We start from the raw sequence: 25,304 nt of genomic DNA, 5'->3' as shown, positions 1-25,304 counted from the left end.
CTGAGATACAGTCAGTAGTTTGGAGTTAGAAGGCCTAAGTGTGCTGGCTGGATTGCATTAGGAACTCAGCGAGGTAAGAAGCAAGAGGGCTAGTGGTTGAGTGCTTTAAAGCCAATTGTAAGGTCTTTTTGTTTTATGTGGAGGTGGATAGGCCACAACTGAAGGTTCTTGAGTAGTAGGGAAACATGGACTGAACTTTTTTTAGAAAAAAGATCTGAGCAGAAGAGTGAAGTATGGACTGAAATGGGGAGAGGCAGGGAGGTCGGCAGGGAGGCTGATGCAGAATAGAGTAGGGTAGGATAAGTTATTGGATCACTGTGGTAGAAGGAGAGGAAAAGATGGATTTTATCAAGGTTGTGAAGGTTGAACACAACTTCAGTATGTGTGGTGACAGATTGAATATGTGGATTGAATGAGAGCGATGAGTTGAGGACGATACCAAAGTTACAGGCTTGAGAGACAAGGAGGACGGTGGTGCAATATACAGTGATGAGAAAGTCAGGGTTTGGGTGGGATGATGAGGAGTTCTGCTTTGGACATGTTAAATTTGAGGTGTCAGCAGGACATCCAAGTAGAGATGTCCTGAAGGCAAGAGGAAATGCAAGACTGCAAGAGAAGAAGAGAGGTCAGGGCTGGAGAGGTAGATTTGGGAATCATCTGTATAGAAAGGGAGTTGAATTCATGGGAGTGAATGCATTATCAAAGGGAGTGGGTGTAGATGGAGAATAGAAGGGGCCCCAGAACCAAGATTTGAGACACTCCCACAGTTAAGGAGTATTTCATCTTTTTCCATTTTCTTTGAATATTTTGCTGGTTTTAAACATTTAAGTTAAGGTAATTACCTTTGAGAAAGACTATCCTAAAATTTAAAGAAAAATAAATGGTTTTTGAAAGAGATTGCTTGATGAGGTAACACATCAAAACCACTTAGAGTACAAGTAATGATCGTGAAGTCTTGACAAGATCTAGCATCCATAAAATGTAGTGTTCCTCTTCTGTGTGAAGTCTCAGACATTTTGACAGTGAAACCTAATATCTTCCTATCTTCAAGGAAGCAAGTATAGAGTCCCAGAAACAGGGTCAGGGTGTGTGTGTGTGTGTGGTGATGTTTAAATTGTATTTTAAAGTGAGTAGATCTCAGATTAAAGCTAGAACAAAGGATTTGCCATTTCTTGTTTTTGGACTTCTGTTACTACTCTTTTTAAAATGGTAAGCATTCAGCAGTCTTTAGAGGAAACAAATACAATTACCTTAAGGTTATGTGCATTGAACTAAAGGAATTACATGCCTATCTCTTTTCTGTCATCGAAGTTTCCAGGTTTGTCCCTTGGTGGTTTAAATGTTCTCCCCTTTTATTTCATCACCTTCAACCTAATCACCCATGCTTCCATCAGTGACATAGGTTAGCAAAATCAGTCTCATCTTTAAATATTTGCTTAACCTTTGGCTGAGCCCTGGACTGCTGATAGTGTCAAATGCTTTTCTAAGGTCTAGGAAAGCAGATTAGAGGTTGTAGTGCCTCCCTGCACTTTTTCTGGGTATGTCCAGATGCAAGGATGAATCTACTGTGCTGTATTTTAGTGTGTAACCACAAGATTCAGGGGTGATTCTGCTCGGTTGACCATATGTTTTGGAAGCCTGTCCAGAGGAACTGTGGGAAAATCTTGCCAGCAGTAGAAAGCAGAGAGATGCCCCCGTAGTTCCACAGTTAGCGTTCTCACCTTATTTCTTAAAGATGGTGATTTTGTTGGCATTTTTCTAAACCCTGTGCATTTCTTCAGTGGACAGTAGCTCAAGAAAGAGCTTTGTAAGATATCTTTTGAATATGGCTACTCCTTGCTGGTAGCTTACTGTAGAAATGCCATCAAATTTGGTGGGTTTAGCATTTTTCATGGCTTTGGATATGTAAATTAGTTCCTCAAAAGTTGGAGCTAAAGTTTTGTCTTCATATTTAAAGGCTTCCTCCTCAGCAGTGGAAGGCAGGAGAGCACTATGGTGTTCTTGCCATTAGCATAAAATTCTCTCTTTGCCTTTGATGAGGGTATTTCCATCTGAACTCTTCCACTGCCATAAGAATGAGGATGGGGGATATATGCTTTAGTGATTATTATAGTTCCTTATTTTCATGACCATTTTGTCTCTGGGTCACCTGAGCTTTAACAATTCTACTACTGTTTGCAAATATTAGTTTAATTTGCATGTTTCACCACAAGATTGTATGTCTCCTGGGTGACCTTGGGCAAGTCATTTCACTTCTCTGTGCCTCAGTTTCCTCTTCTATAAAATGGAGATTAAATTCTCCTTCCTCTTAAACTGTGAGCTCTATATTGAGACAATGACTGTGTCCAATCTGATGTACTTGTATCTACTCCAATACTTAAAACAGTGCTTGTGGAGGATGGGAATAACTATTTTCATGACCATTATAACTCTGGATCACTTCAACTTTAATATTCCTACCACCATTTGCAAATATTCCTTGATTTCATTTGCATATTTCACCACAACATTTGGAAGGCCTTCATTTTGTCATAATTATGATGAGAAACAAGTTGGGGTGATGCATTTGTTTCCTGCAAATGTTGTTGTAACGTCTGAATCATTGATAAGCAGCATGGCCTAGTGAATAGAGTAAGAATCTGGGAGTCAGAAGGACCTGGGTTCTAATCTCAGCTCTGCCACTTGTCTCTTGTGTGACTTTGGGCAAGTCACTTCACTTCTCTGTTCCTATTATCCGGTCTGTTTTATGGGGATTAAAACCGTTAGCCCCATATGTGGGACAAGGACTATGTCAACCTGATTACCTTGGATCTACCAATCATTTGGTAATCCCGGATCTGCCTCTTGTCAGCTGTGTAACCTTGGGCAAGTCACTTAACTTCTTTGTGCCTCAGTGACCTCATCTGTAAAATGGGAATGAAGACTGTGAGCCCCATGTGGGATACTTGATTACCTTGTATCTTCCCCAGTGCTTAGAACAATGCTTGACACTAAACATTGCCTAGCACATAGTAAGAGCTTAACAATTACCATTTAAAAAAAAATTTGCATCCACTAGTCAAGCATTGTGCTAATTTTGGGTTAGATAGAAAATAATCAAATCAGACACAATCTCTATAGCATGCCAGGCTTGACGGTATCTAGACTGTAAACTCACTGTAGACAGGGCATGTGTCTACCAAGTCTGTGGTATTGTAGTTTCCCAAGCACTTAGTACAGTGCTCAATAAATACTATAGATTAATTGATAGCCTTGTCATACCAATAGTTTTCATAACTGCTTAATACACAATGTTTTAGAAGAATGTTTATTCACCTTAGTACTTGTAGCTGTTCCAGTTGGGTTGTAGTGATGCTGTTGCAGAGTGCCTGACAGGATTATTCTTTGTTCTTTAGAATCTTGATATGTAACCTTTGTGATTCAATACATTTGATGTTTCAAGTCTGAAACATAGCTAAAAAATATAGAAATACTTCTAAGATAATCTTCCTAGTCAATCTTCATTTTTGGAGACCACATTTCTCTTTGTTTAATGAAATGTTTGGCATTTTAGGCACTTTAAAAGGACCATATCATATTGTCACTGTTGAAATATCCTAGAAAAGTTGGCTTGTTAATAGGGATAGCTGCTTTTCAGTTTTGAAATCTGGAATTATCTTGGTTAGTCTAACCCATTTAAGACTGGCAACTTACATAAAGGATGCTACGAATAGGTACTTTAATCAAATTTGATTTTATAATTATGGTATTTGTTAGGTACCCATTTGACTTGTGGAATAGTCTATAGTATGTTTGGATATAAAACCATAAATGTTTACTTATATGAAGTACAAGGAAAATGTGGCTGAAGTAAAAACTTTTAAAACAAATTTCATTATTTAACATTCTAATAAGGGACTTTTTTTGTAAAAGATTTGGTAGTGATATACCTTATTGTATGGATTTGGAGATAATTTGAAGGCAGTAGGAAGAGTAGCCTTCTGGGAGTCAGAGAATCTGGGTTCTAATTCCAGGTTTACTACTTGCCGGCTGTGTATCCTTGGCAAGTCATTTAACTGTTTTTGTGGCCCAGGTTTCTCACCTGTAAAGTGGAGATTCAATATGTGTCCCCCCTCATATTTAGACTGTGAGCCCCATATGGGACAGGGACTGCATCTGACCTGATTATCTTGCATCTCCTCCGACACTTAATACAGTGCTTGGCACATAAAAAGTACTTAACAAATACCAGTTTTAGTTATTATAATTATTATCATCATTACTTTTATGGGATATCTGAAAATAATGGCTAAAAAATTGAAGGTATAAGATACAAACGATCATGTCAAAACAAAGATATAACAAACTGTGATTTTTCTTTCTTTAAAATTTTTAGTTCAGAATATGAACACGAAATCAAGCTTAATAATTGCCATGGATTTCTGTCTGACATTTTCCTAGAGTTTGATCATTGTGGATCCTCTCACTGCAAGAGAAGAGAAAATAAGACCCTCATTAGAAAAGCGCTTGGAGGCAATTATTAGTGGGGCAGCTCTACTGGCAGACTCTTCCTGCACGCGGGATTGTCACCGGGAACGCATCATCACAGAGTGCAATGCCATCCGCCAGGCTCTTCAGGACTTGCTTTCAGAATACATGAACAACGTAAGTGACTGATTATCTTTTCTTAAACAGGGTTTCTCCATTTCCACATAGAGGAAAATGAATAAAAAATGCAATAGTCAGTTTTCCTATAATGGGGGAACTGTGTTATCAGAGACTCTTGCTGGACAAAAAATCTCAGCTAGTAATACTCTAACCTTGACTGATGCCAGGAGCAGGTCGAAACTATCTCTTCTGTTGCTATGTCTCATAGAAATAGATAGACATACATGTATGGGGGAGGGTATTTCTTAATCCCTCAGTAGTGTTCTACCCAAAAGAATCATGAAAATACAAATTATAGCAATAATTGGCTGTAATTTTCAAGTTAGGTAGCTAACAGGTTCTTCTTAACATTTTGGCACATTCTGTAATAACATGGAGCATAAACCATTTGTGATTCAAGGACCTTTGGAATGTTAGTTTTTACAAGAAGATAACAGTGCTCCCTAAAGTCATCAATGGTATTTATGGAGCACTTACTTTGTGCAGAGCACTGTACTGTACAATGTGTTTCACAAGAATTTTAGAAACCATCATAGTAAATGCAAACCAAGAAGTTGAGGATTTAAATTGTGTTCCTGTACAGTCTTATCCTAAAACTAGCTTGTTCAGGAGACACATGGGGATGTCTTGAATTAGCTCAAACTTTCAGGTATGAGCTTAAAGATTTTCAAAATTAGTTCAAACCATATATATGACTGATTGAAATACCCATTGGTTGTTCATTCGCTGAAAACTTGCATCACAAGTGATAGATTTTAAACACTTTTCATAATTAGAAAAGCTGTGGTCAGCCCATAACAAGCTGCCTTTTTAATGACTGTGATCCCGGGAACAACAACAAGGAAGAGACTTTGTAAAGGCACTGATGTGCTCTACCTGAGGCAGGTGATTGCTGGCCTGTTGGGGGTGGAGCATGGAGGGAGGTGGGGCTTTCTCTCCCTGTTCTACCCAGTAACGGGCCTGGACCAGTCAATGACTGCCACATAGAGCCGCAGCTGTGATACCTAAGCCAGATAAAAGGCAGTTGCTTTGAATGGTGAGGGGTCATGTGGACAGAGGGGGCACCTGGAGGCAGCACTCAGAGGAATGCAGAGAAGCAGAGGCAGCACAAAGAAACAAGTATTGAAGTGGCAGGAGAGCAGCACTTGAAAGCAGTGGAAGGCAGCAGCACTTGGAAACAGAAAGAAGAAGCATTGGCAGAACGGGCTTCTTTGACCACAGACTGGTATTGGATGGCAGAGTGAATGAGTGTGTATATGTGTCACTCCTTTGCATGTTGGTAAAACTAAGTAAAAACTTTTTACAGTTACACTGGTGATCAGTATGGTTTGACTTCTACTACATGTCACCAAGGCTTCCCTTGTCCAGGAAGGTCTGGCTGGAACCAACCAGGGGCTCATGGCAATAGCTAGTTTTGCACTTTACCAAGAGCTTTTTGTTGGATAAAATATCAAAATCATCAAACAGATTTTATTAGTTTTGTGGATATATCCATAATATCATGTCCACCTTTCTGCAGAAGGAACATCTTTTTGATCAGGAATGCATCCTTTAGCTAAAAGTCTTTCTAGATAATTCATCAAGCAAAATCCACTGGAAATTTAATACTATAATGTAACTCTCTTCCATCCATGTTTGTAAGGTACTATAATTCTTTGTTTCATACATAGCCAAGTCTAGGGATATTTGGGTGATCTTATCTGGCTTCAGGGTTAAAAAGTTTGAATATTAAGCACATCTACATATCACATTGCAATATTACTTTGTGCTCATACAGCTAATATGGTCTGATTTATTTTTTAGATTTCTGTAAGCACATCCTCTAGAACGTAAGCTCCTTGTGGGCAGTGAACATGTCTGATAATTTTGTTGTACTGTACTTTCCCAATTCCCTAGTAAAGAGATCTACACATTGTAAGTGTTCAGATTCCATTGATTGACTCTTATAGCTGGGAAGCAGTTGAGCATTGATTCCAAGTAGATCTTATGATACTTTGAATAGGTAATGAAGGTTTGAAGTTTAAGGTGATTTGATTTCAATTGCCTTTACCACTGAATTCAAATTGACAGTTGATTAGACCAATTCTAGTTTTTCCCTGTGCTTGTCCTTGTAAGGCTTTCTTTTTGATGGAATAATTCATTTCAACATTGTTTAAGAGAGATATGTTCAACATTTAAAGAGTCCCTTGAAGGGTTGTAGGATGATTTTGCAAAATACCCTTTGATGAAATAAAGTACAATTGTGTTTGCTTATTTTTAGCTTAATTATTGAAATACACTCCTGGTAGGCAGATACTTTATGCAAGGAACAGTGAGAGTACAAACTTAAATTATCAAAAGTTGTGTCAAGTTGGTCTATTACATCATTTTGGAAGATATTTATCATGTCAGAAAAGATGGTTCATTTGAAAACTATATTCCATGTCTCAATTTTCCCCTGAAATTAGTACAAAGAAATTCAGAAAATCCTACAAAGCAAGACTCTCTCAAGATACTTTTAAGGAGATCTTCTACTTTAAAACCTCTTTGGTGGTGGGAATGGGAAAATTAACCTCTGCCTCTAGATTGTAAGCTGACTGTGGGCATGGAATATGTCTATTGTACTCTCCTAAGTGCTCAGTACAGTGCTCTGCATTTAGTAAGCGCTCAGTAAATGCAAGTGAATGAATGAATGAACCAACAAATTCTTTACATGGAAATATCTTAAGATTTGACTGCATCTGCCTATAAAGTGGTATTGATTGAAAAGATGTATCTTTAACGTTAAAGTGACTATTCCAATTCTAATAGAGTATCTTGCCTCCACTTCTGGCCCCTGGAATATTGATAGTAGTGAATTTTCAATTCAACATGGTGCCCTCTCTCTTCCAAATGTTTTTTAAGTAGTAGTAATTTTAGCTTCAATTAGTGTTTTATGTATCAGGTTATATTGCAGTCTACACTAAGCAGTGTGGCTTAGTGGAAAGAGCATGTCTTGGGAGTCAGAGGTTGTGGGTTCTAATCCTGACTCTGCCACTTGTCAGCTGTGTGACTTTGGGCAAGTCACTTAACTTCCCTGGGCTTCAGTTACCTCATCTGTAAAATGGGGATTAGGACTATAAGGCCTAAGCGGGACAAGTTGATGACCTTGTATCTACCCCAGCACTTAGAACAGGGCTTGGCACATAGAATGTGCTTAACAAATACCATCATTATTATTATTTATTCTATTTCAACCTAAGCCTATTTTTGCTTTATTCTGAAGTAGAGCTTGGATAGAGCACAGGCCTGGAAGTCAGAAGGTCATGTATTTTAATCCCTGTTATGCCACATGTTTTTACCAAAATAGAAATTCAACTTAGTGTTCTATGTGTCAGGGTATATTGCAGTCTACACAAAAACATATATTACAACCTAAGCCTATATTTGCTTTTTTTCTGAAGTAAAATTTGGATATAGCTCAGGCCTGGGAGTCAGCAGGGCATGTGTTCTAATCCCTTTGTGTTCTGTGAGACCTTGGGCAAGTCACTTTACTTCTCTGCCTCAGTTACCTCATCTATAAAATGGGGATTGAGACTGTAAGCCCCACATGCTACAGGGACTGTGTCCAAACCTATTTGCTAGTATCTACCCAAGTGTTTAAGACAGTGCCTGGCACGTACTAAGAACTTAACAAATACCAAAATTATTATTATTATTATAAGGAAAAATGATGCAATATTTTTGTTTTATCTTTTTGCACCATTGGTATGACAACTATTCAATTTCTTTAAAATAGGAAGTTCAAAATGTGACTCAAAACAAAAATAATTTTAGTCATGATGTTGACTTGAAATTGAGGGCAATATTAAAATATGGTATAGAAAGTGCCCGAAAGAACCAAGTATTTCTGGGGTGCCATTAGCCCATATTAATGTCAAATTTATGGTCAATAATTTTGAGCCTGATCAATGGCAATTTTATAAGAGGACACACAAAAATGATAATCCAAGTTTAATTACATTTATTTTACAAATTATTTGGCATTGGAATTCCCATTCACACTACTGAGGATCTGATATTGATGCAAAATATGTAATTTGGTGGGTGCCTTTAGTATTTTATCCCTTCACTGTTTTTCCCTCACCATCCTGGATCCCCTCCATTTGTCTTTTGGGCTCCCTTTCTAGTGGCTTTTGTTTGGTGTTGTCTCATATCATTTGGAAAGTGATTCATAAACATTTATGAAATCCTTGATTCGGCTGGAGAGGGTTCCTTAGCCTCCTATTTTCCCAGCCTGCCTGGGGAAGGGCTTTCCCCATTGAGTTAATCCCTGAAGGATAGCTTTGCTAGTTTCCCTCTAGATTGTGAGTTCATTGTGGGCGGGGAATGGATCTTCCAATTCTGGTAGTCTACTCTTCCAGAGCTTAGTTCCAGAGCACGGGCTTTGGAGTCAGAGGCCATGGGTTTGAATCCCAGCTCTGCCACTTGTCAGCTGTGTGACTGTGGGCAAGTCACTTAACTTCTCTGTGCCTCAGTTCCCTCATCTGTAAAATGGGGATTAAGACTGTGAGCCCCACGTGGGACAACCTGATTCCCCTGTGTCTACCCCAGCGCTTAGAACAGTGGTCTGCACATAGTAAGCGCTTAACAAATAGCAACATTATTAGTACAGTGCTCTACACACAGTAAGTGCTCAATAAACATGATTAATTTATTAATTAGATCCTGTCCTGGGAACCTGGGCCTCTTCAGCTTTATTACTGCATTTTCCTTGGCTGATAAGACCACTGTAGGGGCAGGAATGGGATAGAGGGAGGGCTCTTTTTTTTTTAAAAAAAATGGTATTAAGCACTTCCTTTTGTGGCAGTCACTGTAGTAAGCCCTGGGGTAGATAATAATAATGATGATGGTAATTATTAAGCACCTACTATGTGCCAAGAACCATTCTAAGCTTTGGGGTAGATACAGGGTAATCAGATTGTTCCACATAGGGCTCACCGTTTTAATCCCCATTTTACAGATGAGGTAACTGAGGCACAGAAAGTTAAGTGACTTGCCCAAAGTCACACAGCTGATAAGTGGCAGAGCTGGGATTAGAATCCTTGACCTTTGACTCCCAAGCCTGGGCTCTTTCCACTAGGCCACACTGCTTCTAGCTAATCAGGTTAAAAACAGTCCCTCTCCCACATAGAGCTCAAAGTCTTCATCCCCATTTTACAAATGAGGTAACTGATGCAGAAAGAAATTAACTGACTTGCCCAAGGTCACATGGCAGACAGGTGGAGCTGGAATTAGAACCAGGTGTGACTTCCAGGCCCATGCTCTATCAAATTGGCCATGCTGCCACTCTTTAATGCATTCATTCAATAGTATTTCATGAGCGCTTATTATGTGCAGAATACTGTAATAAGTTCTTGGAAGAGAAGCAGCGTGGCTCAGTGGAAAGAGCACGGGCATCAGAGTCAGAGGTCATGGGTTCGAATCCCAGCTCGGCCACTTGTCAGCTGTGTGACTTTGGGCAAGTCACTTCACTTCTCGGTGCCTCAGTTACCTCATCTGTAAAATGGGGATGAAGACTGTGAGCCCCACGTGGGACAACCTGATTCCCCTGTGTCTACCCCAGCGCTTAGAACAGTGCTCGGCACATAGTAAGCGCTTAACAAATACCAACATTAGAATATATTGGCCGGTGACTCCTTGTGGGCTGCTCCGGGTTAGGGATGGAGAAAAAGTCAGCCCATGCTCCCATAACTCCAGCTTTTCGTCTGCAGGATCTGGTCCCCTGCCCAGCCAAGTGACCTGTGTGTTACTGTTATCCTCTCACTTAGCTGCAGAGGGAGCTGAAGCAACTCAACTGACACCTGCTTACTGTTCAGATACAATACATTTTTACTTTATTGTAAATAAATACAGTTCTCCAGATTAAAAAAAAAATCTTCTGGCACTGAGGTTTGCCTAGGCATGGTTGAAAATATGGAGATATTTGAATTGCGTCAGCATTCCTGAAGATTATGCCTCCTTCCCTTCCCCTCCCCATTGATTCCTACGTGGCACTGGGGAGGGACTGACTTTGCACCTTCAAATACTTTTTTATGTTGAACCCAACAAAATGTACCTGAAGAATTCCAGCTGACTACACATATACTATTGCCTATTGATGAGTCACTTGAGATGCATTTGGTTCAAGTCAGGCAGGCTCAATAAAACTTGCAGGAAAATCACCAATATTAAGGTATAAAAGCAGGGAACAAGGTAAGACCAGGGTATGTTTGAGTGGAAGATCTCCTTTCCCTGCCACTTAGACACCTCCCCATATAGGCTTGAGTTGTCCAAAATATGCAAACATCTGACAACTCTGTCCTCCAACTCATTGCTATCCTCCCCAGGTACTGGTCCACTGCGATTTCCCTAGTATTCATTCATTCAATAGTATTTATTGAGCGTTTACTATGTGCAGAGCACTGTACTAAGCACTTGGAATGTACAAATTGGTAACAGAGACAGTCACTGCCCTTTGACGGGCTTACAGTCTAATCGGGGGAGACGGACAGACAAGAACAATAGCAATGAATAGAATCAAGGGGATGAACATCTCATTAAAACTATAGAAAAATAGAATCAAGGCGATGTACATTTCATTAACAGAATAAATAGGGTAATGAAAATATATACAGTTGAGCAGACAAGTACAGTGCTGAGGGGATGGGATGGGAGAGAAGGAGGAGCAAAGGGAAATGGGGGAAAAGAAGGTTTAGCTGCGGAGAGGTGAATGGGGGTGGTAGAGGGAGTAGAGGGAGAAGGGGAGCTCAGTCAGGGAAGGCCTCTTGGAGGAGGTGAGCTGTAAGTAGAGTTTTGAAGAGGGGAAGAGAATTAGTTTGGCGGAGGTGAGGAGGGAGGGCATTCCAGGACCGCGGGAGGGCGTGGCCCAGGGGTCGACGGCGGGATAGGCAAGAACGGGGGATGGTGAGGAGGTGGGCAGCAGAGGAGCAGAGTGTGTGAGGTGGGCAGTGGAAAGATAGAAGGGAGGAGAGATGGGAGGGGGCAAGGTAATGGAGAGCCTTGAAGCCTACAGTGAGAAGTTTAGAGTAGTAGACTGGTCATACTTTAGTTTGCCAATCAGAACATGTTTAATAATTAATAAATAGGCTGAAATGCTAGGTCTATGGGCAGAAGGATTTAAAGATTCATCTTTTCTGCCCTATTTCCCGTGATGGAGATTTGCCCCTCAGAACAGGGACCTTCGATGCTGGAGCAGCCCTTTCCAAAGGGGTGGCAGGCTGACTTTCTAGGGTGGGCTCTGAACCTACATTACCACAGTATGAGAAGAAAATTTGCAGCAAATATTTTATTCAGTCTACTCTCATGTTGGATGATGTGCAAAAAGCAAAATCTTATTCTCAAGAGTCATTGCTCTCCTCAAGATCAAAGCTTTCAGAATTAGGTGGTCTAACCTGATCTTCTGCTCTGGTGATGCTATGAAATAAAATGAGCCCCCAAATGTCCCCTACACAGGTATCTCGAAGTGACCACCAGCCAGTAATGTGAGTTTGATGTCTTTTCTCGAGTTGGATTTTTAGGAGGCACTGAGAACTGCATTATGTACGTTTCCCTGAAGACTGTAGACTCTAGACTGTAAGCTCATCTCTATGCTGTGAACTCATTGTGGGCAGTGAATGTGTCTGTTTATTGTTATATTGTATTCTCCCAAGCACTTAGTACAGTGCTTGGCACCCAGAAAGCATTTAATAAATACGATTGAATGAATGAATGATAAAGCAGGAGGGGGAAACCCTTGAATTACTTTGCAAAGCCAACAAAATTAAGAGCATTATGGTATATTGGTATCCAAACATGAAAAACACAAAAAGAAGATTAGCGCTGACTCAGAGTGGAGAGAGAGAAGCTCCCATTATTTGAATTTTTCTTTTATTGAAATGAAAAAGTAGTTTTATTGCTGATCCTAAATCTTACTGTGATGCAGTATATACAGTAAATGGAATCTCTTTTGTCTACTTGCCCAATTTCTCATTAGCTGACATTGGTAAACTCTTAGAATAGTATGCTTTATGCAAAAATATTTAGAAATATTTCTTTTGAACTCTGGTTTTTCTCAAATCTGAAAATGTTAGATCAAACCAGTGCTTCCAAAGTGACATCATAATTTTCAAATCCACTTCTTCTTCAGAGAATCTTTCAATTTCAAGTAACATTTCCTTTGGAATTGAAATAGTATGGTCTCTGTAGACTGAGGAAATACATGGAGGAAGTAATGGTTTCCTTGTTCTTCTATGCCAAAAAGTACTTAATATTTAAATGAAGAGCAAAGGTAGATTAATTGCCATCAGTATCCCTAAGGCTAATAGTTGTTTGCATTGTAAAATATTTATTTATTCTGTCAATGCTGTTAATCTCTTGAGTGTTTATAATAATTTATATGAGACTGAAAGTAAATATCGGAATTTGACACCAGATTGCAACTGCTTCTCTTTCAAATTTCTGCTTAGTCAACAATTACAATTTTTAAATGTATTTAAATCACCTTAGCTTAATGTATGATAATCCATTGAGTACTTACTTTAAATATGATTATTTATACTTTTTAGGGCTAAAATCAATAAGATCTAGGAATCAAGTACTCAATTATATTTGACTTTAACAAATTTTTAAGCACTCTTGTATTTAATAGTTTTAGTAAGAATCTATTTGATAATTTGATTTAGTGAAGCAATTGAAATAAATGTGCAGCTGTCTCTTCTGATTCATCAAACTGAGAGACAAGTCATCTGTGGACTTAAAAATGAGGCTCTTTAATAAAATACTTTACAGTTCTATAAAAGAGGGAAAATGTTACTTGACCACCTTTTTTTTTTTTTTTTACTTTTATATCATCTGGTTAAACAGATTGTAACATTTTTTATATCTCCTGCAAGCTCTAGGTATCACCTATTGGTAATTCAGTACATGTAGATTGTCTGTAATGGTCACTTAACTACAACCAATGTCAGAATTGTCAGTTTCCAGATTCAAGACAGATATATAGAATATGTAAATTCTTATGCTGTTGGAGGTTTCCATCGAGAATGATGGATGGGCCTCTGTCCTGAGACTCAAGGGCTGATAATCAGCACAAAGAAATTGACTGTGGTACTAGCGAAGCACCACTATACTTTCTTGTCCCTAACAGTCATGTTCTCTCTGAAGCATGGATGTCATGAGCCAGTAAGCGGGCAGGCATGCAGCACCCAGTGAAGTAAATTAAAAGGTTTTTTTCATTGCAAAACCCATTTATGTCCAAAATTACTACAGCGTAGTGCCGATGCTATGCCATATTATTATTGCCTTGGTAGTTGCTTCAGGCTGTGCTGCCACGCTAGCCAGCTACTTTTCAGGATTCCTTTGGGATTCCTTCAGGATATCTCGAATGAGAAGCCTTAGAAACCCTTCATCAAACCAGCTATTCAAAAGGAATAAAAGATATGTGGAGTGTCACCAGACTCTGAAAGGGAGCACTACCTAAGCACTTTGAAGAACTATTCCCTAAGTTTCCCCCCAAATATTTTAATTTTAGGTATAATGAAAAAAGAAGGCAAGAAAATGAATTCTAAGGCAGATTTTAAATTACAAACTGAAATTTACTCCAGAAACCTCAAAAATATCTGATTAATCCCAATAACCTAATTAAGGGTTAAGAACTTCTTACCCATGTAAGACCTACTCCACAGAGGGAAATGAAAACCCTCCTCACTCCAACAGCACCAGAAGAGGAAAAGAGTGAGGGATATTTTTGTCCGCCCCTAACAAAAAACTCGGAGTGTGTCTCCATACAGGACCATCCCTTACTGTTACAAAATGGTAAGGTTAGCCCATTTGCCTTGGGAAATATAGTTTATATTTTCCTTCTCTGCAATTCCCTTGCCAAGCTTTTGTAGGACTTTTGTTTGTTTCAAGTACATGCACCTCTCATCCAAAGACAGGTAATATAATTCAAATGGTCTGACAGTCAGTCTGGGTTTCTCTCAGGATACCCCAGGTTGTTCTTCAGTTTGAACTTTTCAACCTTGATAGCCTGTCCTCATTATGCAGACCTAGAACTAGAACCCATGACTCCTGATTCCCATAAGAGTGGTTTTTACCAATAGCAGGTCTGAGGAAGGGAACAAGCAACAAGGTGCTAAGCAAGAAAGAGGGGGAAAAGGCTGGAAGTGGGGGGATACTTTTAAGGCATCTGAGTCAGCTGTCCTAGAGATTGAACACTGTGCAGCCACCCAAGGGGCACATTTTTGAAATCTGCTCCGAAGGCAAATATATGTGCTGAATTTTACTCTAATATGGTCTGTGGACTTTAGATGTTTGTGAATTTTAGATGTGCAGATTTTACATCATCTAATGAAGTATTATTCATTCATTCAATTGTATTTATTGAGCACTTACTGTATGCAGAGCACTGTACTAAGCACTTGGAAAGTACAATTCAGCAATAGAGACAATCCTTGCCCACACCGTGCTTACAGTCTAGAAGGGGGGAGACAGACATCAAAACAAGTAAATAGGCATCAATATAAATAAATATAATAACTATATACACATCAAAACAAGTGAGCACACATCCATATAAATAAATAGAATTATAGATATGTACAAATATACACAAATGCTATGGGGCAGGTAGAGGTGGGTAGAGCAAAGGGAGCAAGTTGGGGTGACGTGGAGGAGAGGGTGAGCTGAGGAAAAGGGGGACTTAGTTTGGGAAGGCATCTTGGAGGAGGTGAGCCTTCAGTAGGGCTTTGAAGGGAGGGAAGTGTGATTGGCAGATTTGAGGAGGGAGGGTGTTCCAGGGCAGGGGTAGGATGTGGGCCAGGGGTCGATGGCCGGACAGGCGAGAACGAGGCACAATGAGGAGGTAAACACCAGAAGAGCAGAGTATGTGGGCTGGGATGTAGAAGGAGAGAAGGGAGGTGAGGTAAGGTGCAAGGTGATAGAAAGTTTTGAAGCCAATAGTGAGGAGATTTTGTTTGATAAGGAGGTTGATAGGCAACCACTGGAGGTTTTTGAGGAGGCGGGTGAAATGCCCAAAACACTTCTGTAGAAAGAGAAGAGTGAAGTGTGAATTGAAGTGGGGACAGACAGGAGGTTGAGCAATCAGAAAGGAGGCTGATGCAGTAATCCAGATGGAATAGGATGAGTGATTGTACTAATGTGGTAGACGGAGAGGAAAGGGCGGATCTTGGAAATGTTGTGAAGGTGAGACCGGCAGGCTTTGGTGACAGATTGGATATGTGGGATGTATGAGAGAGCAGAGTCAAGAATGACACCAAGGTTGTGGGCTTGTAAGATGGGAAGGAAGGTTGCATTAATGCAAATGCATATTGGAATCTGGGTTTACTAAATTTGGGTTTTTTTTATGTTTAAGATTAAATGAGAGATTCTTCCAACAGCATTAGGTTAAAAAAAAAAAAAAGAATTTGGCGAGCTCCAAGTGAGATGGGGTGGAATTGAAAAGATTGAAAGGTAAAATGATAGAACCAGAAATACATATGCATAGAAGGAGAGAGAAAGACAGAGAAGGTAAATAGGGATAAGAAAGTAACAGAAAGAGGAGAGATGGAGATGGAGAGGACTAGGAGGACAGAAGGACACTGGATAGTCAAAGAAAAATGGGGTAAGATATAGCAGACAACTCTTTCAGTCACTGATATTAATTGACTGCTTACTGAGTACAAAGCTTGGGAGAGTATAATATAATAGAGTTGGAAGATGTGATTCCTGTTCTCAAGGAGCTTACAGATAGGGGAAGTGGTAGAATATCAGGATATATACATACGTGCTATGGGGCTAGGTTTGGGGTGAGTATCAAAGTGCTAAAGGGATATGATCCCAAATGCATAGGTGACACTTAAGGGAGGGTAGATAAGGTGGGGAAATGACTGATTAGTCAGGGAAGGCTCTTTGGAGGAGAGACAATTTCAGTTGGGCTTTGAAGATGGGGAGAGTGGTAGTCTGATAATGGAAGGGGAGGGAGCTCCAGGTCAGATATAATAACAGGACTCCTGCCACTCATGGAGTACTCTTAATAAATGATATTTATTTAATCACTAACTGTGTGCAAGGCACTGTAATAAATGCTTGGGACAGTTAGTTGATAGGCCTCTTGCCCCCAAAGAGATTATGAATGAAGTGTAAATTTCCACCATCACCCTGATCATCAAGGTTTCTGTTCCTCTGTCTCTACCTCCATGGCTTAAATAGAGTTTCTGGGTCCAGCACTGGGCTTTTTGCAGTATGGAACAGAATCTTCCAGACTGGGGCATCTGGCCCCGTTTATGCAAAATATCAATTCAAGGTTTGCTTTTTTAATGATTTTTCTTTATTTGTTTAAGGCTAGAGAAAACCATAACATTTCTTTCAAGGTAAGGTTTTTGGTACATTTAGTGGTTGAAATAAATGTCCAGATTAGTAAGACATTTGTTATCTTGAGACAAATTGGTTTTTAAAAAGCAATGTGAGACATTACTTACTGTGATTCAGCCAAATCTTTTTCTGCTTGTATTGCAGCTCAGATTTTGGCCTGTTGCTCTGGTTTTTGAAGAAAATGGTCTTCTCATACCAGAGAGGGAGATGGAAAAGTCTGTCTTTTACAGTTACCATAGCCAGCAGTGATCTAAAATAAAGTCTCTGTAGGGAACAAGGTGTTATCATACTCGTGTGATGTTAAAAGTGAGAACAGTTCATGAAATCTATTCATTAAAAAGGGTTTGCAGTCCTGTTTTTTCCTCACTCTTCCATTTTAGAATGTGTAGTGCTCTTTGTAGTTGCAATGAGGCAGTGAATTTGCAATTCGGCCTCAGATGAAAGCTGAAACTCAGGGAATTTAGTTGTGTTAGGTATTGCAGGTATGCCTTTATATAGTCTGGATAATCCAATGATAATGACCTGTGTTGCTTCTTGGTTAGTTCTTAATAATATTATTTACAATTATCAAATCTCAATTCTGTTTTTGGCCTTTTAAGCCTCGCAAGGTATATTGCCAAATTGAAATAAGGTCTGCAGGTGAGGAGGATCACGTTTATTCTTTAGCTTTATATGAGCCTTATACTTCTAGGTATTCTAGTTTTCCTGTGACAGATTTTTATTTTGGAGGCTTCTTGCAATGTAACCTAGAGAAAATATTTGATTTCTTAGATCATTAATAAGCATTTTCAACTGGAAAGGAGAGTCACAAACTCACACCAGCTGGGATATATAGCAAACCATTTCCTGAATGGTTTGATTATTCCTTCTGTGTCCTTCACTAGAGGCAGGCAGCCTGCTTTTTTCTGCTATGGTGGCTTAGAAGCACACTGGCAAACACATCAGCTCATTCATGGCCTCACACAGGATGTGGGCTATTCAGGAAACATGATATTCATCCACCCTGAAGCTGTGTTTATTTTCAGGGATTGAGGGTGGGATGGGCATGCAGATATTCATACAAGTCTCTCACACAATACACTGGAAACAATGTTGAACCTCCTAGTCTAGATAGGCAGTGAGGAAAACCTTTCAAATGTTATTTTTATTCCCAGTCTGATAGCCCATAGTGTGCTTTAGATGCTGCCTTTGATTTTTCTCCTCTCTGCAAAACTACACATAAACATGCGGATTCTGAGACCTGATCAAAAAGTCAACAAAAGAAGAAAAGGATTTACTCTGATTTAATTGTAAGGCAATGTGGTGATTTGTACTAAAAACAATGATTAAGTATTTTAGAAGCTATGATATCCTTAAAATCACAAGGAATTCCATTCTTGGTCAGAGCAATATTCCTTTCAATCCATTATTCTGGCACATTGGAATAGTTGCCCTGTTTGACATCCAATCTATTGATCATAGATGTACTATCTGGTATTCCAGAATCTTTCACTGCATATCTAATTTACCATTAGTTCCTTATTTGTTGACATGACATGGTTGTGGATGTGTTTAACATAGCCTCTTACTTGAAAGAGGATGGGCCGAGGAGTCACAGGACTTGGATTCTAATCCCAGGTTTGCCACTTGCCCTCTGTGTAATCTGGGCAAATCAATGCATTTCTCTGTGCTACAGTTTCCTCAGTTGAAAATGAGGATTCAATACCAGTTCTCCCTCCTACTTAGACTGAGAACATGTTAGACAGGGCTATTGTCTGACCTTATTATCTTATACCTACCCCAGTGCTCAGTATAGCTCTTGGCATATAGCTAGCATGTAATAAATATAACTGGAGATAGAATTGCAGGTAAAGGGGTCTAAAAAAGGAGCAGGATGCTTATCTTTCCAGCTCCCCTCTCTCTCTCTCTTTATGCCCAGGGTTTAAAAAGACTACATTTTCTAAATTCACTGGGAGATGAGATATTTCTAGATAAGGTTGACAAATCTGCCAACTTGATAGAACTTTTTAAATTCAGGAGAGGAAAGAATTCAGTATTCCCTTCCTCTATTCTCTCCTCTCTCCATCTCTCTTCTCTGCCAGCTACACTTTTCCTAGAAAAAGGGACTTTTTTGCAGGTGATAATAGGGCGTAGTAGTTACAAGCATCCCTTTTGGCTTTTTTTCCAGAAATTTACTGGATTAATTGTTAAGCTTGGGTTTTTCAAAGTTGCTGACCCTTGATATTTACATATATAATAGTAGTAATCATGTTTGTTAAGCATTAATGTGCAGAGCACCGTACTAAAATTGGGGAAAAATATACATAGATAAATCCTGGGTATTTGGCCCCAATGGGCCTCACAAGCTAAAAATAATGAGGGGTTGGCAACAGTCACATAAGGAAAGATGAAACAAACGACATATATGTATGCATAGATTTAGTAGTTCATGGTATTCGAAGATGTCACTACTGATGAGTGGCTGAAATGGCCAATGTGAGATCCACAGTCCAGACCATATTGGACACACAAAGTTTTCCCTTATGTTTTTGTACTTTATGTTTATAGTGCCTGGCACTATTTTTCCTTTGTCGTCCTTGTCTCCTTTTCCATACAAAGCTTTTCCTCACAGAGAACTACTCCTTTCTTGGTGGCAGTGTTCTATGCAGGTCTGTCCTCAGCACGTCATTCTCAGTTTTCAGTGGGAATGCAGCATAAACTGAGGCTTTGTGCTCTCACAAGAGGAGCATCAGGATTTCAGGCTCGTCTGGAGTCAGGTCAACAGTCACAGAAATTTCAGTCATAGCTATGGTGGTGGATTGCCAACATTCCAAAAGTGGAGAAGGCCAAATAGTGCTGGTGTTGAGTCCTTCCTGGGCTAGAGCAGGGGTGATGGGAGTACTGGAGGAACAGAAGTGATGGCGGCTTCTCTCCTATTTGGTGCACCCTCAAATCTGGTTATGGGGACTTGTCTAGATGTTGTACCAAATTACATGTTGAACTAAATTTCATTTATGGTTGTCTTAAATCCAACATTTCTACTCTCCTCCACTGTACAGGTAGTAGGCCAGCTGTCCTTCTTCCAAAACAGTCAATTGCATTTATTAAGCTCTTACTGTGTATGTGCAGTGCACTGTATTACATAGTAAAGGTGAGATATAGTGAACTGAAAACATCTGCAGCACTTACCTTCACAGACACTTTATTTCTCAAGTTTCATTAATGGTTTGAAAACCACTAAGGAGCATTTGAAAAATGTGGGTTTCAACCAGAGAGTTCAATTGTTTTCAGTAAAATCACTGAATAATTTAAGGTAAGAAAAAAAAAGTTTCTATTTTGCCACTGAGCAGCTTCCTTGACTTTGAAGGAGGGTGGCTTTCCTCTGAACCTGAGTCATTTTCTTTAAAATGGATATGATGTCACTTTCCTAATGCCAGATGCCTCACTGTTTTCAAAGGTAAGTTTAAAAAAAAAAAAAAAGCCATTCTATTTGAGAAGCAGCATGGTCATTACAGAAGATTGGGAAAACCAAGAATGCAGCTGTGGTTTGGCTCATATCTTATACAAATGAATTAATTAGCCTGTGGAGAAAGAGAGAAATCAAATTATATCATAGGAGAAAAAATTCCTTTCCGGTGAATTTTCCGTATGTATGTATCCTTACAATAATTTCCTGAAGTGGTTTTCTTTTCAAAAACAAAAGTCAATTGATGTGGTTTTTATTGAGCTTCTATGCTTAGTGTTTGAAAAATGTACAACACAATACAGTTGGTAGACATGATCCCTGCCTACAAGTTTACATTTTAGTTGGGAATAAGACATTAAATTACAGGTGGGGATATATACACACGTACTGTGGCACTAAGATTGGAGTGATTATCAAGTGCATAAAGCATACAGATTCAAGTGCATTAGTGATGCAGAAAGGTGATTGGCTAGGGAAAATGAGGACTTAATGAAAGCCACCTGGAGGAGATATGATTATAGGAGAACTTTGAAGGTGGAGAGAATGGTGGACTGTGGGGTATGAAAGGAAAGGAAGTTCCAGGTCAAAGGGAGGATTTGGAGAAGGCGCTGGCAGTGGGTTAGATGAAATCAAGACTTTTCTAGATGTAAGCTCATTATGGACAGGGCACATGTATAATAATTCTGTTGTACTCTTCCAAAAGTTCAGTGCAGTGTTCTGCACATAGTAAGTACTCAATAAATTCCATTGATTGATCAATCACGGTACAGTGAGTATGTTGGCATTAAAGGAGTAAAATATGTAGCGGGGTACAGCAGATGATCAGTGAGGTAAATTAGGAGGCATAGAGCTGATCTGAGGGCCTTAAAATTGATGATAAGGAGTTTCCGTTCAAAGTGGAGGTAGATGGATAACCACTGGAGATTTTTGAGGCATGGGAACACATATATGTAGTCAGGAAAGTTTTGAGTCTAAAATTTCAGAAAGTGAAGTGACTCTCCATTAGCCAGTGGAATGAATAGACTTATTCTTAAGAAAGGAATACCAACTATGATATTTTTTCTAAGTCCTGGGCATATTAGTAATAGTTCCTTTTGAGGAAAATGTGCTAGCCAAGCACCCCCCTTCCACCCCAGTAACATATCTGGAAAGCATTTTAAACTGACCTTAGGTTGTTTTTATTTATTTGTTGTTTTTTAATGGTATTTAAGTACTTACTAGGTACCAAACACTGCATTAAGCACTGGGTTAGATACAAGATAATCAAGTTGGATGCTGTCCATGTCCCATATAGGGCTCACAGTCTTAATCCCCATTTTACAGATAGGCAACTGAAGTCCAGAGAAATTAAGTGACTTGCCCAAGGTCATGCAGCAGACAAGTGGCAGAGCCAGGTTTAGATGCCACGTCCTCTGACTCCCAGGTCTCACTTTTTCCTTTAGGCCATGCTGCTTCTCTAATAATAATGTTGGTATTTGTTAAGCGCTTACTATGTGCCGAGCACTGTTCTAAGCGCTGGGGTAGACATAGGGGAAGCAGGTTGTCCCACGTGGGGCTCACAGTCTTAATCCCCATTTTACAGATGAGGGAACTGAGGCACAGAGAAGTTAAGTGACTTGCCCACAGTCACACAGCCGACAAGTGGCAGAGCTGGGATAGTATCAGTGAATTCAAGAATATATAATGTTTCCAGGAAAAAGGGTGGTCCACGGAGTTGAAAGTAGCTGACAAGTTGAGAAGAGTAGAGACTGTTGGATTTGTCAAGAAGGAGGTCATTTGTGACCTTATAAAGGACTATTTCTGTAACAGAGAAGGATCTTCATGGACTGCTCTGTCTCATGCCTGGGCTCTCTGCAATTATTTCCCACATTTCCCAACAATCAATAAATAAATCAGTGGTATTTAGCTCTCACTGTGCCCTGGACATTATATTAAGCGCTTGAGAGAGTACAGGAAAGTAGTAAACATAATCCCTGTCCACAAATGTACAAACTAGTGGAAGATATATTTCCTTCGGGAAAAGCCCCCTCTCACAGAATGCTCCAGCTGGGGCCAGTGTTGGCTTTGCTGCTGTTGTCCACTGTCGCCTGTTCCCAGAACAGCTCTGCCTCCTTCCTGGAACCCTTGTCTTGGGATGGAGTCAAGAAGTGCTGGAGGCAGTTGTGGTGCAGAACCTATTTCCAGTGCTACTCTGGGGGCTGTAGGAAGCCCTGGAGTCACTATTGTTTGTGCCGTTGGGTTCATTCAATAGTATTTATTGAGCGCTTACTATGTGCAGAGCACTGTACTAAGCGCTTGGGATGAACAAGTCGGCAACAGATAGAGACAGTCCCTGCCGTTTGACGGGCTTACAGTCTAATCGGGGGAGACGGACAGACAAGAACAATGGCACTAAACAGCGTCAAGGGGAAGAACATCTCGTAAAAACAATGGCAACTAAATAGAATCAAGGCGATGTACAATTCATTAACAAAATAAATAGGGTAACGAAAATATATACAGTTGAGCGGACGGGTACAGTGCTGTGGGGATGGGAAGGGAGAGGTGGAGGAGCAGAGGGAAAAGGGGAAAATGAGGCTTTAGCTGCGGAGAGGTAAAGGGGGGATGGCAGAGGGAGTAGAGGGGGAAGAGGAGCTCAGTCTGGGAAGGCCTCTTGGAGGAGGTGATTTTTAAGTAAGGTTTTGAAGAGGGAAAGAGAATCAGTTTGGCGGAGGTGAGGAGGGAGGGCGTTCCAGGACCGCGGGAGGACGTGACCCAGGGGTCGACGGCGGGATAGGCGAGACCGAGGGACGGTGAGGAGGTGGGCGGCAGAGGAGCGGAGCGTGCGGGGTGGGCGGTAGAAAGAGAGAAGGGAGGAGAGGTAGGAAGGGGCAAGGTGATGGAGAGCCTTGAAGCCTAGAGTGAGGAGTTGGGTTAAGTTGTATGATTAGCTTCTTCCTATTGTCTTCAGTTGAGCTAATTCATCCCTGCTCTCAGAGCACTCTAAGTGAATGTGATATATTGTGATATATTGACAGGTGGCTGTGTGTGTGTTTTGTAGAGTAGATTAACAATGTTGGTATTTGTTAGGCACTTACTATGTGCAGAGCACTGTTCTAAGCGCTGGGGTAGATACAGGGTCATCAGGTTGTCCCATATGAGGCTCACAATCTTAATGCTCATTTTACAGATGAGGTAACTGAGACACAGAAGTTAAGTGACTTGCCCACAGTCACACAGCTGACAAGTGACAGAGCTGGGATTAAATACCATATTGTTTAAAGGAGGAAAAAGTAATAGTATGTAGTAATAGAAGCATTTGTTGAGCACCCATTTAGTGCAGTACACTGTATTGGGTGCTTCAGAAGTACAGAATAATAAAGTGATATGTTTCCAGCCCACAAAGACCTTACACTTTGGGTTCATATTTGACTATGCTCTGGCTTGTTTATTTGTAAGGAGGTCAACACAACCCCAGGTTTTCTTATATGAAACCTTCCTTTGGGTTGGAAAACTCACCCAATAAAAGTACAAGTTTCTTTTCTCCTCCTCAAGTCTTTGTTCCTCCAGATGGGGATGGGGGGCAAAACCTGTGGAAATACCCCTCCCCCCCTCCGTCCTCTCCCCCCGCCATGGAACAAACATCTCTGGAAATCCTTTCACAGTGGAAAGAGTAAAGAGTCCTTTTTTTTTTCCTTTCATCCTACTTTCATGTTCAGGTAGATTTAATTCATTCATTCAATCATTTATTGAGCACTTACTGTGTGCAGAGCACTGTATTAAGCTCTTGGGAGAATACAATATAACAGCAAGCAGGCACATTCCTGCCCACAATGAGCTTACAATCTAGAGGGGTAGATGGATATTCATATAAGCAAATAAATTACAGATATGTACATGACTGCTGTGGGACTGGAAGGGGGGATAAATGAAAGGAGCAAGTCAGGGTGATGCAGGAGGGAGACGGAGAAGAGGAAAGGAGGGCTTTAATTAGGGAAGACCTCTTGAAGGAGATGTGCCCTCAATAAAGCTTTGAAGGAAGGGGAAGAGAATAATTGTCAGCTGGATTTGAGAAGAGAGAACATTCCGGGCTAGAAGCAGGATGTGGGCTAGAATTTTTCAGAGAGATAGATATCAAGATAATGTGAGAATGTTAGCTTTAGAGGAGTAAGTGTGTGGGCTGGGTAGGAGAGTAGTGAAGTGAGGTAGGAGAAGTGGAGGTGACTGAGTGCTTTAAAGCCAATGGTGAGGAGTTTTTGTTTGATGTGGATGTGAATGTGCAACCAATGGAGTTTTCTGTGGTCCCCCAAAATCCTGTAATTTGTTTTCTGGTAATGGGGCAAGTGTGAGAGAGTGGGGGATGGAGGTAACTATGACGGCTACATGGTCTAGTGAGAACAAGGTGTTAAGAGAACGGCAAGTCACTTACACTCTCTGGGATCAAATTACTTATCTGTAAAGAGAGAATACCATACTTATTCTCCCTTCCTCACCGAGCCCCATATAGAGCAGGGAGTGTCAGATCTGATTATTTTGTATCTAATCCACCACTTAGAACTGTGTTTATATAAATTACTTTGGATAGCCTTTGTCTATTCTCTCAGCTATCACCTTCAACTGCATTTTCTGATTACTGAACTCTGAATTAGACACTTGGGAAGGTACCGAAGAAGTGATTCCTGCCCTCCAAGTTCTTACTATTGAATGTAAACTGCACTTCACATTCAGCCATGATGACAAAAGATTTGAAATGCCACTAAGCACCACAAATGCCTCGATGCCAAGGACTAACTTTGGGCTATGGGGAGGGATTCACATTGTCCCTTTCAGTCGACCACCATGCATAAATGGTACCTCACCATGA

The 25,304-nt window shown here is 40.2% G+C and overlaps 1 protein-coding gene across 1 annotated transcript in view; it reads left to right on the top strand.

Moving 5' to 3' along the window:
• CTNNA3 (catenin alpha 3) overlaps positions 1–25,304 on the top strand; it is a 1,377,490-nt gene that overhangs the window by 278,377 nt on the left and 1,073,809 nt on the right. Inside the window, 1 exon segment of the mRNA XM_039911548.1 lies at positions 4,441–4,644. Coding sequence (XP_039767482.1) covers positions 4,441–4,644 — 204 coding nt within the window.

The sequence above is a fragment of the Ornithorhynchus anatinus genome, chromosome 3 (genome assembly GCF_004115215.2).
Source record: "Ornithorhynchus anatinus isolate Pmale09 chromosome 3, mOrnAna1.pri.v4, whole genome shotgun sequence".
NCBI lineage: Eukaryota > Metazoa > Chordata > Mammalia > Monotremata > Ornithorhynchidae > Ornithorhynchus > Ornithorhynchus anatinus.
Note: the sequence above shows the minus strand (reverse complement) of the source record. Positions and strands in the feature narration are given on the sequence as shown.